A 17,010-nucleotide genomic window follows, 5' to 3' on the forward strand; every position below is an offset into this window, starting at 1 on the left:
ACTCCATGTTCACGCATGACTGCACGGCCAGGTACGACTCCAACACCATCATTATGTTTGCCGATGACACAGTGTTAGGCCTGATCACCGACAATGATGAGACAGCCTATAGGGAGGAGGTCAGAGACCTGACCATGTGGTGCAAGGACAACACCCTCTCCCTCAATGTGATCAAGACAAAGGTGATAATTGTGGACTACAGGAAAAGGAGGACTGAGGATGCCCCCATTCTCATCGACGGGGCTGTAGTGAAGCAGGTTGAGAGCTTCAAGTTCCTTGGCGTCCACATCACCAACAAACTAACATGGTCCAAGCACACCAAGACAGTTGTGAAGAGGGCACGACAATACCTATTTCCCCTCAGAAGAGTGAAAAGATTTGGCATGGGTCCTCAGATCCTCAAAAGGTTTTACAGCTGCACCATCGAGAGCATTCTGACAGGTTGCACCGCTGCCTAGTGTGGCAACTTCTCGGCCTCTGACCGCAAGGCACTACAGGGTAGTGCGCACGGCCCAGTACATCACCGGGGCCAAGCTTCCTGCCATCCAGGACATCTATACCAGGCGGTGTCATAGGAATGCCCTAAAAATTGTCAAAGACTCCAGCAACCCTAGTCATAGACTGTTCTGTCTGCTACCACACTGCAAGTGGTACCGGAGCGCCAAGTCTAGGTCCAAGAGGTTTCTAAACAGCGTCTATCCCCTAAGCCATAAGACTCCGGAACAGCTAATGAAAGGGCTACCAAGACTATTTGCATTGCCCCCACACCCTGCTGCTACTCTGTTATTATCTATGCATAGTCACATTAATAAATCTACCTACATGTACTCATTACCTCAATTACCTCGACACCGGTGCCCCCACACATTGACTATGTCCCGGTAACCCCTGTATATAGCACCGATATTGTCATTTACTGCTGCTCTTTAATTATTTGTTATTCTTATCTCTTACCTTTTTTATAGCTATTTTCTTTTACATTTTGGGCTTGTAAGTAAGCATTTCACTGTAAGGTCTACTACACCTGTTGTATTCAGCGCATGTGACAAATACAATTTGATTTGATTTGACAAGATTACTGTTGTTTATTATAGACTATATTACTTGATCTTGTTCCTCTATCGCCAAAAGGAAACAATGTGAACAGCAGCTGACAGTGTCAAAATAACCATTGTTAGGCTACATTTGCTCATGAATTATAGGAAAACCATATACACCTTTAAAATGTTTAGCCTGCTGCTACCAACGTCAGGTTTGTCAGACTGAAAGACTTAACATCTCACAATGCTTTCATATACGATACACTACAACTTAATTTGGGATCATTTAGAGTTGATCGTAAATGTCAGAGACAATAACTATTGTAGTGGATACAGACCCATGGGTAATAGTGGGACAAGCAATAAGTCTCACACCTGTGGGATTTTGTTTTTTGAGTGTGTGTGTGTGTGTTGGCGTACTCTGTGGAACAGAGTGGTATACTACATAGCTGGATCAATGAGTTAGCCAGCTAACTTTGATAAACAACCAGAAATAACTGTAGATTTTCTGGTTCATTAAGAAAATTAAAATTAGATATGTTTTTTTTTCGGTTGTTAAGTCAAATAGACTAGGGTTTCCCAAACTCAGTCCTGGCCCCCTGCCCAGGTGCATGTTTTGGCTTTTGCCCTAGCACAACACAGCTGATTCAAATAACCGACTCATCAAGCTTTGATTATTTGAATCAGCTGTGTATTGCCAGGGCAAAAAGAAAAGAAGTGCACCCAGGGGGCCTCAGGACAGAGTTTGGGAAGCCCTGAATCAGGCCATACCTTTTTAAAGTTTCTTTCTGACTTTTTGGGCAAGTTCGTTGGCAAACTCATTGATCCTGCTTTCTAGTATACCCCTCTTTTGTCTCTGTCTGCTGAAATTCCCTTATGGTTGGGAATGGAGCTGTCTTCCTGCTTCTCAAATATAAGTCTATTGTTACACTGTGAATGTGTGTTGACATAAGAAATCCAGGTTGAAGCATCTCTGGGTTCCAGTGCTTACCTGTGACAAATATGCAAACAGCAAGTTGGTGTGGCAGTGACAAATCTTCTTGCCAAAATAGGACAGTCCAGCTGTTTTCTTTTTATTATAAGAACCTTATTAATACCAGCATGTAAGTGTTTTTTGTTATAGTTTTAAATTGTAACAGTTTAATCACGACAACCTTTTTTTCAGAACCCTGATATGTCTGGTCCTACCTGGCCGCCTCAGAAGACTCCGGGTAGCCCGGAGAGACCCGTCCCCCAGATGTCCGACTCTGGACCAGCCGGGTACAGACAGCCGCCCAAGAAGGTCTCCTCGGACGCCCGGCCCAAGTATGTGGTCCATGACCAGAACAGAGGAGGAGGAATGGCCACTAGGTACTTGGCTACAAGATCCACAGGTAAGAACATGGTGGTGGGCCTTACATTACACTGGGCTTGTCTTGTGTGAAACCTTGCTATTATGAACTTGTGATGGACTATTGTGAAAATCAGAAGTCCGTTATTCTGTAGCTCAAGCCTTGGAGTAGAGCGTTGGACCTGACACACTACTGAGTACATCAACGCCTTTGGTGATTAGTTCTTGACGTAAATAAACATCTGGATGTAAATAAATGTTTGTCATGTGATTAATGTTAAGTGTGTACCCTGTGGTTACTAAGTCTTGTTTGTAAATGTAAAGTGCACTGTTTTGTATGTGTTCTACAGCTGGGCCCATGCAGTACCACCACCAAGAGGACCCAGGGTTTCACCCTAAATCTATTGACCACTACTACCAACCACCTCCCCAAGGGCTTGAAGAAGACCAATCATTGAACCCTCACATGGAGCTCTACCAGCTGATGGTAGGTTGTAATTGCTTCTGTATCCTGGAATTCCCACTGATTATTGGTCCATTTCACCATGGTGTTTATTTTAGTTTCTAAGCAAAGATTTGTAGTAATGTAAAATTGTTATGAAGCCAGATATTGCTCATAATGTCCAATACTAAAATGTATTGGGACACATTTTCCCATTTATACATTTTCTACCTATCCATCTTTTTCTGTTGTGACCCTGTTACATTAAAGCACCAGGGACCTCCTAAGAAGTTGATTGGACACCACTCCAACAGTGATGCAGAGATTGACTCGCTCACATGCATGCTGGCCGATCTGGACAGCCATCCACAAAACAGTGCACAGGTAGGGTACCTGACTGAATCTTAATACAGAAACCTTTGACGTTGTTTATTATTTTCATATCTGTCTGAAAGTGTTCCTGGCTCCTGTGGATATTTAGGCCTCGGTCATTAGTTGCATTGTAAGGAATGCATAATAAAATATATATTTATGGTCCCTTTCCATTCTTTCGTAGCTTAATGACACTGACCACATCTCAGGGGATCGCTACAAAGCCTCAGCCCAGCCAGGAGCATCCGCTCAGGGCAGGCCGTCCATGGGTTTCCCCCCTCACCCCCAACCCCAGTACCGTCGTACACCCCCATACCCCAGTGATCCCCAACAGGGTCTCCAGTACTTCCCCCAGCCACACTACACCGATGCCCAGGTCTCCAAACGGTACCCCCAGCCTGTCCCCGCCTCCTACACTACCGCCCTTACTGGCCCGAGGTTCAGTGTCCAGGTCAAAACAGCCCAGCCTGTCACCTACTCCCAGACTGGTAGGCAAGCCGTGCATGCTTACACCCCTCCCTCACCCCGCCAGCACGTGTTGCGGTCCCCACCCAAGAATCAGACTGGCCCCCAGGGCTGGTTCCCTCCCCACCCTGCATCCCAAGTCCAGGAGCTGCAATTTGAGAGGGGTTACAAGGGGAGTGTCGCAGGGTCTGGAGGGATAGTCACCCAGTGGCCCATGTCCAATAGAGGCCCAGAGACTCATCAATCAGGGTCAGGCTCGGCACCAAGCTCCGCCTATCAGCCCAGTAAGGTGAGTGTCTGGAGTTTTTTTTCTTTCCTTTAGGGGCGGATAAGCTTAATTTTGCAGCAAGATGCTTCCATCAATGTAAACGTCTACTGTTTTTGGAGCCTCTTAAGGTAAACTATGGTCCTTTTTGAATACTTGTATCTTCAGTCTCTTGGTTTCACTGATCTAAATGGGAAAGTAAAATCTCTATGCTGACTTTTCTGGAAAATGTTCATATATTTGTCCAGCAGGGGACAGCAGCTCCGAGGCCAGAGGAGGAGTTGGTCCAGCTCACTAAGAAGTTTGTGTATGACATGAATCATCCCCTTACAGAGGAAGACTTTGGTATGTTCCAATTTCTTTCTAATAAAATTGTATGTCCTTTGTGTTGACTGGACTGTTATTTACATCATCATTTCCCCTTTTGTGACAGTTAATTTCAATGCCACAATATGTCCCTTTTCTCCCCTTTCTATTCATACTACCAGGTCGCTGTGCACGTTGCGGCAACGACGTCCTTGGCGACGGCAGTGGCTGTATCGCCATGGAGCAGGTGTTCCACCTGGAGTGTATAACTTGCATCACCTGCCACACCCATCTCCGGGGGAAAACGTTCTACGCCCTGGACAAGCAGAGCTACTGCGAGAGCTGTTATATTGTGAGTGGCTGTCACTGACTGTTATCTTTCTGTATTGAGAAGGCTCTTCTCCCTCTTTTGTTCTACATTTATTTTTAAGCAGTATTCTCTCAATTCATCAGTGTATCTCCATCTTTTTTGTTCTTTCTTGCCATCTATATCCGTAGCTATTGGATTCTCACTCGCACTATTCTGTCTGAACCTGTGCCAACCCTCTCCCTCTCCCCTCAGAGTATCCTAGAGCGCTGCTTTATGTGCTCCAAGCCCATCCTGGACCGTGTCCTGCGGTCCATGGGCAAGGCCTACCATGCGCGCTGCTTCAACTGCGTGGCGTGTGGCTGCTCCCTGGATGGTGTGCCCTTCACAGTGGACGCCACCTACCAGATCCACTGCATGGACGACTTTTACAGGTCAGCAACACGGATAGACCACACTTACTCAGCGCCAGATACTGACTTTACTTTTAGTTTTTTTTTACCCTCAATTTCAATATCCACTTGGTAGTTAGTCTTGTCATATCCTGCAACTCCTAAACTGTCTCGGGAGAGGCGACGATTGAGAGCCGTGCGTCATCCGGAACGACCCCGCCAAGCCGCACTGCTTCTTGACACACTGCTCATGTATCCCGGAAGACCGCTGCACCAATGTGTCGGAGGAAACACCGTAGAACTGGCGACGGTGTCAGCGTGCATGCTCCCAGCCTGCAGCTGGAGTCGTTAGAGTGCGATGGGATAAGGACATCCATGCCAGCCAAACCCTCCCCTAGCCCGGACGACGCTGGGCCAATTGTGCTCCACCTCTCTGGTCTCGAACCCTAGTTTTAGTGACGCCTCAAGCAGTGCCTTAGACTGCTGCTCCACTCAGGAGACCACTGACTGTACATTAGGAATGTAATCAAATGGAACACTAGCACAACAATCAGATATAATAATCTGTCCAATAGACCCATGTCTAAAACTTAAACTCGTTAAGTGTAATTCAGAGATTACTTGATCAATTAATCTCTGAATTACACTTTGAGATTTCAAGTTTTACACATGTCTATTGGACAGATTTATTATATCTGATTGTTGTTAGTTTTCCACCCTCTGAGCTCTGTTATTGTTGACGCTGGTGCTTCCTGTCCCACACAGGAAGTTTGCCCCTCGCTGCTCAGTGTGTCGCCATGTCATCGTGCCTGAGCCGGGCCAGGATGCGGCGGTCAGTATAGTGGCGCTGGGCCGCAGCTTCCACGTCAACTGCTATGTGTGTGAGGTGAGTGGTCACTGTGTGTTACTAGAATAGGTCACTCAAGTTGAATGATGTTCACAGTTTGGCAGGCCTTCACATCAAATGTACACAGCCCCCTCAGTTGATCCTAATCCAGTGTTCCTGGATTGACCTTGTTTTCTCTGTCCCCTCCAGGAGTGTGGTCTGCTCCTGTCCTCTGAGGGTGAGGAGCGAGTCTGTTACCTCCTGGATGGTCACATCCTATGTCAGGGCTGCAGTGCCCGGCACATCCAGATCCCCTCACCCAAAAATCTCCACTGACTGATAACCAACTAGGAAGTCACCTCTGACTTTTAACCAATGACTTTTCCATTACTTTAATCTGCACTGCGGTAGAAGTTGCCCTAAGTAATAGATCTGGAATCAGTTATACTCTTATTCATAACCACAAGTGGGAAATATTAATCTGACTTGAGATCAGTGTCGAAGGGTAACGTCATCCCAGTTCACTTTTATCCTCTCATAGCCTTTCTTTATACTTCAGATGCCCAAAGCTGAGGAATCAGTAGTAGTTGGCCTACTATTGAACCTCAATCTGACAGTCGTCATTATTTAATTTCCCTTGACCAGGTTTATTTGTACAGGTTCAAGACAGGGTATTGAAACATGGATTGACAAATAGTTCGACCCCTTTCTTTATCCTCTGCTTTACACTATCACATATATATTCTCGACCCCCTGCTCCCTTTCTACTACGCCCTATCCCCTACCCCTCAGTCCCATAGCAGTACTGTATAGAGCCCCTGACCTGCTGGCAGCAGGGGCTGCACTACCCCAAACCCTTGGTTGCATCACTGCTCATCTCTCACGCACTATCCTACATGTTGCACACTGTCTGTCACGCACTATCCTACATGTTGCACACTGTCTGTCACGCACTATCCTACATGTTGCACACTGTCTGTCACGCACTATCCTACATGTTGCACACTGTCTGTCACGCACTATCCTACATGTTGCACACTGTCTGTCACGCACTATCCTACATGTTGCACACTGTCTGTCACGCACTATCCTACATGTTGCACACTGTCTGTCACGCACTATCCGACATGTTGCACACTGTCTGTCACGCACTATCCTACATGTTGCACACTGTCTGTCACGCACTATCCTACATGTTGCACACTGTCTGTCACGCACTATCCTGCCAGACCCAGGTGGGACATGGAAGGAGCTCCATGGAAAATAAAGATTGATAGATATTCACAATGTGGAGGATCATAAGTAGGAAAATGAGGTGATATTGAGGAAGAGGATAATGAGGAATACAATGTCTTCCTGGCTGTTGGGTAACAGTCCAGATAATGGAACATATATTTTGTATACCACTAAAGTTAATAACCGTGCTGATCTGCCTCATAAGCAAAGTGCACATATGCAAAATATTTCTGTGACCTGCGTTTATATTGCAGGTGGTTTTGGTTGTGGAGTGAATGTGTTTGGAGACCAAGTGGGTGTAGTCAGTGTTGTGCAGTGAAGAGTTTTTAGAAAATAGATGGTAAGAAAGATTGGTTAGAGAACGAGATCACTGAAGTTAATGCTTTGATCTTAACAGTTTTGATTTTCAATGCAACCTTTTTTATTTTACTAGTTAACCACACTAATTTAGAATGACGGCCTTCCCCAGCCGAACCCGGATGACGCTGGGCCAATTGTGCGCTGCCCTATGGGACTCCCAATCACGGCCGGATGTGATACAGCCTGAAAATGAACCAGGGACTGTAGTGACGCCTCTTGCACTGATATGCAGTGCATTAGACCGCTGCACCACTCGAGAGCCCTTATGCAGGCTTTCATATAATGATATCTGGCACCACATGTCATAACATCATATTTTATTCCACAGGACAGTGATTTCCATAATGATATTTGGTACTGCATTTTAGAGTATACGTTACTTGTATACCAGTCCAAACTCCCTCTTTTTTAAAAAATGTGAATGCGCTTTTTAAATATTTTTCCTTGTTTAACATTTGGGTTGATTTTTGATACTTTACAATGATGACTAAGGCACAATGAAGTCTGCTTGCCATTGTCTTACTGAGAAACCGGGTTCTCCATACTGGCCACGTGGGCTGAGAATGTCCTCTTGTGTTCATTATGGGTTTTTGCTTAAGCTTAGCCTTAGGAGTATGATTTGTGCTGCTAATCCCCGTCAAAGCACTATCGGCCATGTTTGAGTAACTCTGACATTTGAATTATTCACACATTGTGTTGAAAGTGTCTTAGAGATTCTTCATCCCGCTGTCATCTGTTTTGAATGTGAAAACTGCTAGTATGATTTGATGGTTTTGAAGCTTCCCTTCTGACTACAAGACCCTTTAAAATATCAATTATATTGTTTTCTTTGTCCAGAATCATGTTTTGTTTCTGTATTTGATTCTTCTAAGAGTATAGGTCAATGAGCACAATGATACGAAGGTCCTTGTTTTGAGCCCTATAAGTTGCATTTTTCACTTATTTATTTCAACTCCTGTTGTGCTGCTATTGTCACAAAGTTGATGTGTATCTGTGATTATGAGGGTAAGGGTCATCACTTTGTTTTTCACTGTGTAAATTTGTTCCACAACATTTTATTGATAAGTACTGCAGAATAATCATATTTATGCATGAGAGGAATAGACTGAGCAGGTGGTTTGTACAATTTGACTCAAGTTAGAAGTAGGTGTGTGAATTATTAGCTTTTTTCCCCCCCTTTAATGCCAATTGATCATACTACATAGACAATAAACCATCATTTTTCATCAAACTACACCATGTGTATGTCTTTTGATAGACCGCTGTACTAGACCCCAACCTATTCAGTATTATTACACATGACAACCTATGGAAAGGCACCATACTTAGCTTAATGTTCTCCAAAGTTTATTTGATTTTGAGTTCAAGCATAACCAACATTCTAGGTCTTAAACAATGCAACAAAATAAGTAGTGGTCATTTACAGTACCTGTGTGACATTGTAAGAAATAGGTCTTTAAATGATCCAACGGGAAGAAGAGGGGCTGCTTGGTGATGGTGAGGAGGCGGGCTAACATGATGTGAAGGTCTTCCAATAGAAGTTCCGGCATCCTGCCTTGCGTTCCCGTTGGTTGAGGGGTAGCTGGCGCACCACCTCCGACCTCACCCAGAGTGCTGCCTCCAGGTCTGGTAGAACCTCGTTTTCCCCTGCTACTGTGGTCATCAGGTCCAACATCTTCAGCAGGAGGATGTGGGAGAGGTCCTGTAGAGTACAATAGAATAAAATACAACTACAGAAACCACTGGCACCATGGATATGGCCATATATATTTGATCTTCTTTGTTGCCAGACTCCATAACATGATGGGTTTTCATGGGACCACTTCTGTCAGTTATTCAAGGACCAAGACATTAGAAGCTTCATGAAATCATTTAACAAGTACAAGTTACGGTCATTTAATCTGACCAGTCCTCTTGAAATGGTATCACTTTTGAGTTGACAATATTACAGAAAATCTTTCAAGAATGAATAAAAAACAATATACACACTTTCTGTGGAATACCTGGTTCTAACATGTTTAAACCTGGTTCTAACATGCATCCTTTGTCCTTGTGGCACAAGCCATAGATCTCGCACTTGTGGGATTATGCGGTTTTTTTGAGTGTGTGTTGGTTCACTCTGTGGAACATAGTGGTATACTACATAGCTGGATCAATGAGATAGCTAACTTTGATAAACAATCAGACATTTCTGGTTCATTAAGGAAGTTAAACTTAGATATGTTTCAGTTATTGAGTCAATTGACCAGGGTTTCCCAAACACGGTCATGCCCCGCCCCCAGGTGAATGTTTTGGCTTTTGCCCTAGCACTACACAGCTGATTCCAATAACTGACTCATCAAGCTTTGATTATTTGTATCAGCTGTGTAATGCTAGGGTAAAAATAAAAAACTTGCACCCAGGGAAGCTCTGAATCAGCCCATTACCCATTTCAAGGTTCTTTCCAAAGAATAACCATTCTTTCTGACTATTTAGGCAAGTTAGCTGCTTAACTCATTGAACCTGCTTTGTGGTATACTCTTGTCTCTGTCTGCTGGAATTCCCTGATGGTTGGGAGTGTCGCTGTCTTCCTGCTTCTCAACTATAAGCCTATTGTTAATCTGCGTATGTGAGTTGACACAGGACATCCAGGTTGAAGCATCTTTGGATTTTCAGTGCTTACCTGTGACCTAAATATGCAATCAGCAAGTATGTTGGTGTGGCAGTGACAGGAAATCTTCTTGCCAAAATATTAGTGCATCTTTTAAAAAAAAATTCTTATGAGAATCTTATTATTACCAACATGCAAGTGTTTTGTTATCGTGTAACTGTTTAATCACGACAACCTTTTTTTCAGAACCCTGACATGTCTGGTCCTAGCCGGCTGCCTCCGAAGACTCCTGGTAGCCCGGAGAGACCCGTCCCCCAGATGTCCGACTCTGGACCAGCCGTGTACAGACAGCCGCCCAAAAAGGTCTCCTCAGACACCCGGCCCAAGTATGTGGTCTATGACCAGACCGAAGGAGGAATGGCTACTGGACCCACAGGTAAGAACACAGTGGTGGGCCTTACATTACACTGGGCTTGTCTTGTGTGAATCCTTGCTATAATGAGAACTTGTGATGGACTATTGTGAAAATCAGCGGTCCGTTATTCTGTAGCTAAAGCCTTGTAGTAGAGCGTTGGACCTGACACACTACTGAGTACATCAACAGCTTTGATGATTCGTTCTTGACGTAAATAAACATCTTGATGTAAATAAATGTTTGTCATGTGATTAATGTTAAGTGTGTACCCTGTGGTTACTAAGTCTTGTTTGTAAATGTAAAGTGCACTGTTTTGTATGTGTTCTACAGCTGGGCCCATGCAGCACCACCACCAAGAGGACCCAGGGTTTCACCCTAAATCTAATGACCACTACTACCAACCACCTCCCCAAGGTCTCGATGAAGACCAATCCTTGAACCTTCACATGGAACGCTACCAGCTGATGGTAGGTTGTAATTGCATCTGTAGCCTGGAATTCTCACTGTCTTGGTCCAGTTCTCTGGTGTTTGGTGTAGTTTCCAGGCAAAGATTTGTAGTAATGTAATTTTGTTATGGAGCCTGAAATTGCTCAGAATATTCAAATAAAAATGTATTGGGACAAACACTTTTCTACACTTCCTCTACCTATCCATCTCCTCCTGTTCTGACATTATTTATGAAGGCACCCATCTTTTTTTTCCAGCACTGGGTAACTCCTGAGAAGCTGATTGGACACCACTCCAGCAGTGATGCAGAGATTGACTCACTCGCCTGCATGCTGGCTGATCAGGACAGCCATACACTAAACGGCACACAGGTAGTCTACCTGACTGACTACATTGGACTGTGGAGTAAACGATTCCTCCAAAACATAAACATGTGACTTTGTGTATTTTCCTATCTGTCTGAAAGTGTTTCACTGGGTCCTCTGGATATTTATGCCTTGGTTTGTAAGGAATGCATAAAATTATTATCCATTATTTCGCAGCTGTACCACAATGTGCCTTACAACAAATACATCTTGGGGGACCACTACAGACCCTCAGCCCAGCCAGGAGCCCCATCTCAGGGAGAGCCGTTTATGGGTTTCCCACCTCAGTCCACGGACCATTCTACACCCCCGAACCCCAGTGATCCCCACCAGGGTCTCCAGTACTTCCCCCAGCCAGATGACAACGACACCCAGGTCTCCAAATCCTACCCCCAGCCTGTCCCTGCCTCCTACAATACCGCCTCCACCCATACTGGCCCAAGGTTCAGTTTTCAGGTCAAAACAGCCCAAACTGTCACCTACTTCCAGACTGGTAGGCAAGCTGGGCAGGCTTACACCCCTCCCCCACACCGCCAGCATGCATTGTGGTCCCCGCCCGAGAATCAGACTGGCCCCCAGGGCTGGTTCCCTCCCCACCCTGCATCCCAAGTCCAGGAGCTGCACTCTGAGAGGGGTTACAAGGGGCGTGCCGCAGGGTTTGGAGGGAGAGCTAACCAGTGCCCCACATCCAATGGAGTCACAGAAACTCACCAGTCAGGCTCGGCACCAAGCTCCACCTATCAGCCCAGCAAGGTGAGTGTCTGGAGTTCAGACATCTAATGTTTGTGGTGTCTTTTTTTTTTTTTAAGGTAAACTATGGTCCTTTTTTGAATACTTGTATCTTCAGTCTCTTGGTTTCACGGATCTAAATGGGAAAGTAAAATCTCTATGATTTTTCTGGAAAATATTCATATTTGTCCAGCAGGGGACAGCAGCTTCGAGGCCAGAGGAAGAGTTGGGCCAGCCCACTAAGAAGTTTGTGTATGACATGAATCATCCCCCGACAGAGGAAGACTTTAGTATGTTCCGATTTCTTTCTAATAAAATTGCATGTCCTTTGTTGCCTCGGCTGTTATTTACATCATAATTTCCCCTTGGGCGACTCAGTTGAATTCCACAATATGTCCCTCCCATTTGTCTCCTCGCTTCTCCCCTTTCCCACCATACTTCCAGGTTGCTGTGCACGTTGCGGCGACAAAGTCCTTGATGACGGCAGCGACTGTATCACCATGGAGCAGGTGTTTCATGTGGATTGTTTCACCTGTGTCACCTGCCAGGCTCATCTCCGGGGGCAACCTTTCTACGCTATTGACAAGCAGAGCCACTGCAGGAGCTGTTACATTGTGAGTGGCTGTCACTGACTGTCCTCTTTTTGTATTGAGAAGGCTTGTCTCTTTATGTTCTACAGTTCCTTTTAGTAGTGTTCTCTCAATTCATCAGTTGATCTCTTTTGCTCTCTTGCAGTCTATCCTTATCTATTGGATTTTCATTCACACTATTCTGTCTGAACCTGTGCCAACCCTCTCCCTCCCCCCTCAGAGTGTCCTAGAGCGCTGCTGCATGTGCTCCAAGCCCATCCTGGACCGTGTCCTGTGGTCCATGGGCAATGCCTACCACCCGCGCTGCTTCAACTGTGTTGTGTGTGGCTGCTGCCTGGATGGCGTGCCCTTCACCGTGGACGCCACCTCCCAGATCCACTGTATAGACGACTTCCACAGGTCAGAAACACGGATAGACCACACTGACAGTACTCGGTGGCAGATACTGACTATTTTTTTTTTTACCCCTATTTTCATGATATCCAATTGGCAGTTAGTCTTGTCCCATCACTGCAACTCCCGTACGGACTCGGGATAGGCGAGAGCCGTGCGTCCTCCGAAACCCGGCCCTTCCAAGCCGTGCTGCTTCTTGACACACTGCTCGCTTAACCTGGAAGCACGCCACACCAATGTGTCGGTGGAAACACCGTAGAACTGGTGACCGTGTCAGCGTGCATGCTCCCGGCCTTCCACAGGAGTCGTTAGAGCACTATGGGATAAGGACATCCGTGCCAGCCAAACCCTCCGCTAACCCGGATGATGCTGGGCCAATTGTGTGCCGCCTCACAGATCTCGAACCCTGGTCTTCAGTGACGCCTAAAGCAGTGCCTTATACTGCTGCGCCACTGATTTACTTTAGGCAGGCAATCAACTGAAACACTAGCACAACAATCCGATATCTGTCCAATACTCATGACTAAAACTTAATTGCACTTTACGAGTTTAAGTTTTAGACATGAGTCTTTTGGAACGATTATCTGTTTATTGTTAGTGTTGACACTGGTGCTTCCTGTCCTACACAGGAAGTTTGCCCCTCGCTGCTCAGTGTGTGGCCAGGCCATCATTCCCGGACCGGGCCAGGATGAGACTATCAGTATAGTGGCGCTGGACCGCAACTTCCACGTCAACTGCTATGTGTGTGAGGTGAGTGGTCACTGTTAGTTAAACAGGTCACTCAAGTTGAATGATGTTGGCAGGCTATCACATCAAATGTACACAAACCCCCTCAGTTGCACCTAATCCAGTGTTCCTGGATTGACCCTGTGGATTTTCTTTGTCCCCTCCAGGAGTGTGGTCTGCTCCTGTCCTCTGAGGGTGAGGAGCGATGCTGTTACCCCCTGGACGGTCACATCTTGTGTAAGGGCTGCAGCGCCCAGCACATCCTGAACCCCTCAGCCAAAATCTCAACTGACTGCTAACCAACTAGGAAGTCACCTCTGACCTTTAACCGATGACCCCCACTCAACCCTTCCATTACTTTCACCTCCTCTGGGGTAAAAGTTGGCCTAAAAAAACAGATCTGGAATGAACCTTAACAAGGGGAGATGTTAAACTGACTTGAGATCAGTGTCAAAGAACAACTTCATCCCCCTTCACTTTTATCAGCTCATGGCTTATCTTTGGGCATCTGAAGAATAAAGCTGAGGGCTGCACTACCCCCCCCCCTCCCTGTTCAAACCTTTGATTGCACCACTGCTCATCTCACACTATCCTGCATGTTGCACATTGTCTCACACACACTTTCCTGCATGTTGCGCACCCTCACACACACCATCCTGCCAGACACAGATATGGGATTGACATTGTGGAGATATTGATGTTGTGGAGGATAAGTAGGAAAATGAGGTGATATTGAGGATGAGGAATACTGTGTCTTCCTGGCTGTGGGGTAACTGACCAGTCCAGGTATTGGAACATATATTTTGTATACCACTAAAGTCAATAACCGTCCTGAACTGCCTCATAAACAAAGTGCACATATGCAAAGTATTTCTGTGACTGAGTTTATATTGCAGGTGTTTTTGGTTGTGGAGTGAATGTGTTTGGAGACCTTTCATTGAAGACCAAGTGGGTGTAGTCAGTGTGTTGTGCAGTGAATTGAGTTTTTAGGAAGATTGATTAGAGCGAACAAGATCACTGACGTCATTGCTTTGATCTCATTGGATGTTACTACGTAACTTAATCTGTCAATATAATTAAATCTTGAACCACATGTCAGAACGTAACACATTTTATTCTGCAGGACAGTGATTTGTAAACACAACTGGTACTGCGTTTCAGCGAATGTTGCTTGTATACCAGTCCAAACCCTATCTTTTAATATGTGAAAGTGCTTTTTAGATATTTTTCCTTTTAACACTTGGGTTGATTTTCTACTTTAATATGAAGATGAATGCGGCGCAGTAAAGTATGCTCTTCTTACTGAGAAAGGGGAATCTCCATGCTTGTCACGTGTAAGCTTAGCATTAGGAGTTTGCTTTGTTGGCCGTGTTTAAGTAACTCTGCGACATTGTAGTTATTCACACATTGTGTTGTAATTTCTCCTTGAGATTCTCCATCCCGCTGTCTTTGTTTTAATGTAGAAACTGCTAGTATGTTTTGAAGCCTCTCTTCTGACTAAAATACCCTTAAAATCAATTATATTGTTTTCTTTGTCCAGAATCATGTGTTTCAGTATTTGATTCTTCTCAGCGTATAGGTCAATGAGCACATTATGGTCCCTGTGTTGAACAGCATTTTTCACTTTAACTGCTATTGTCACTAAGATGTTTGTGATTATGAGGGTAATGGTCATCACTTTAACTGTTTAATTTTATGTTCCACTGCAGAATAATGATAATTGTCTGAGGAATGGACTGGGCAGGCTTGTACAATTTGACTTGCGTATGAAGTAGGTGTGTGAATAATTTGCTTTTTTTTTTTCTTTAATGCCGGTTTGTAGTATTATCAAAGACAATAAACCATATTTTATTAAACTACACCATGTGTATGTCTTTTGATAGCCCACTGTATTAGTCCCCAACCAATTCAGTGTTATTACACATGACAACCTATGGAAAGGCGACATACTTAGTAGAACATTGAACTAAGTTCATTTGAGGTCGAGCACAACCAATCTAGGTCTTCAACATTGCAACCAATTAAGTAGCTGTCATTTTCAGTACCTGTGACATTGTAAGAAATAGGTCTTTAACCTCAAGGCTCAGACCCCTTTGACCCCCACCCCATCCACTAGATGGCAGCAGTGTGTGTGTAGAATTTAAGTCTGATCCAATGACCCATTGTATTTCTGTTCAATGTATCAAGACTGCCCAAATGTGTATTAACTTTTCATGTTTAACTGTGCACAAACAATAGCGTTATAGTGCAGTTAGATTAACAAGAATGTAATCTTTCGGCCAATATCAGATGTCTATGTACTGGGAAATGTTCTTGTTACTTACAACTTCAGGCTAATGCGATTAGCATGATGTTAGTTCAACCGTCCTGCAGGGGACCCACCAATCCTAAAGAAGTTTAAATTAAATGATCCAACATGGAGGGGTTTGAAAGAATGCCAAATCATTTGAATGCAGGGAGGGCCAGGGACATTTGTTCACAATGCAGACATATTGGATGGATGAGACACATTTTACCATGTGTCGTTAGCACGGCTACAATGTGGGCACTATCAATGTGGAGAAGATCTGGACAAAGGACTCATGTAAGAACTAGGAATAAATTAGGCTATTGACAAGTTATTCAGCGACTCACCTTGTCCTTGGTTGTGTCTGCTCTCTGTAGTGCATTTAGCACATCTCTGTGTGGAGCGATGCTGACCCTCGCTAGCAACACTGAAGCAGAGCCACCAGTAACACCTGTAGCTGAGAACACAGCATCTACCCTGTCCGTATGTTTGGCTATTGATTCAAATGTATATCGATTGTGTCCTTCAATGCTATATTCAGCAGCAATAATCTTAGACTGGATGTCCAACAATAACCAGCCTAGAGTGGAGAACAAAACAAATGGCTGGATCTGAGAGAAGGAAGCTTGTTTGGTCCACATACAAAACACAGCCCCGTTGAAGTTGCACGTAACATTGGCGCCCTCAAAATATAGATTTCTTCATCCTTGGATCACCCTCCCTTGGACCAATACAGGGATGTGATTGGTTCCCTGTACAGTGCACTACTTTTGACCAGGGCCCTGTCTGAAATGGCACCCTATTGGGAATAGTAAAGGCACCCCCATCTGAGACTCATTCACAGTCTATCGTTGGTCCAGTGTAAGGTGCTACCAGAGGAGGATGGAGGTTGACGTCCTTCTCAGCCAGTCCCAGTGGTGGTGTGTGTCAGTTGAGATTAGCCCCACCAGCCCAGGTGCGTGTATCTGGAATGATGTGTGGTTCGGATGCCCCACACAGAGCTGCTAATTATATGAAGTGACTCAAATGTTGATTGGAAGGTCTGCCTACTGTCCATTCAAGCCTCAATAACATAAACTAATGAAAGTGCTATTTTGTTATTTGAAATGTATATTTGTTCAATATTC

The 17,010-nt window shown here is 44.8% G+C and overlaps 1 protein-coding gene across 14 annotated transcripts in view; it reads left to right on the forward strand.

Annotated features, from left to right (window-relative positions):
• LOC110500597 (thyroid receptor-interacting protein 6) overlaps nucleotides 1-15,455 on the forward strand; it is a 50,306-nt gene extending 34,851 nt beyond the window's left edge. For 5 of the 14 annotated variants that reach the window (XM_036957999.1, XM_036957991.1, XM_036958000.1 and 2 more), the window contains exons 3-10: nucleotides 2,721-2,857; nucleotides 3,083-3,196; nucleotides 3,369-3,938; nucleotides 4,163-4,259; nucleotides 12,332-12,501; nucleotides 12,698-12,876; nucleotides 13,500-13,620; nucleotides 13,764-15,455. In XM_036957999.1, the coding sequence (XP_036813894.1) occupies nucleotides 2,721-2,857; nucleotides 3,083-3,196; nucleotides 3,369-3,938; nucleotides 4,163-4,259; nucleotides 12,332-12,501; nucleotides 12,698-12,876; nucleotides 13,500-13,620; nucleotides 13,764-13,895 (1,520 nt within the window). In that variant the 3' untranslated portion in view covers nucleotides 13,896-15,455. Of the gene's footprint in view, nucleotides 1-1,751; nucleotides 1,841-2,205; nucleotides 2,414-2,720; nucleotides 2,858-3,082; nucleotides 3,197-3,368; nucleotides 3,939-4,162; nucleotides 4,260-9,683; nucleotides 10,030-10,177; nucleotides 10,368-10,676; nucleotides 10,814-11,050; nucleotides 11,165-11,335; nucleotides 11,912-12,080; nucleotides 12,178-12,331; nucleotides 12,502-12,697; nucleotides 12,877-13,499; nucleotides 13,621-13,763 lie in introns of those variants that run through there. The other 9 variants (XM_036957998.1, XM_036957995.1, XM_036958002.1 and 6 more) reach the window with 8 other exon arrangements.
• The last annotated feature ends 1,555 nt before the right edge of the window (nucleotides 15,456-17,010 follow it).

Source organism: Oncorhynchus mykiss, chromosome 21, assembly GCF_013265735.2.
Source record: "Oncorhynchus mykiss isolate Arlee chromosome 21, USDA_OmykA_1.1, whole genome shotgun sequence".
NCBI lineage: Eukaryota > Metazoa > Chordata > Actinopteri > Salmoniformes > Salmonidae > Oncorhynchus > Oncorhynchus mykiss.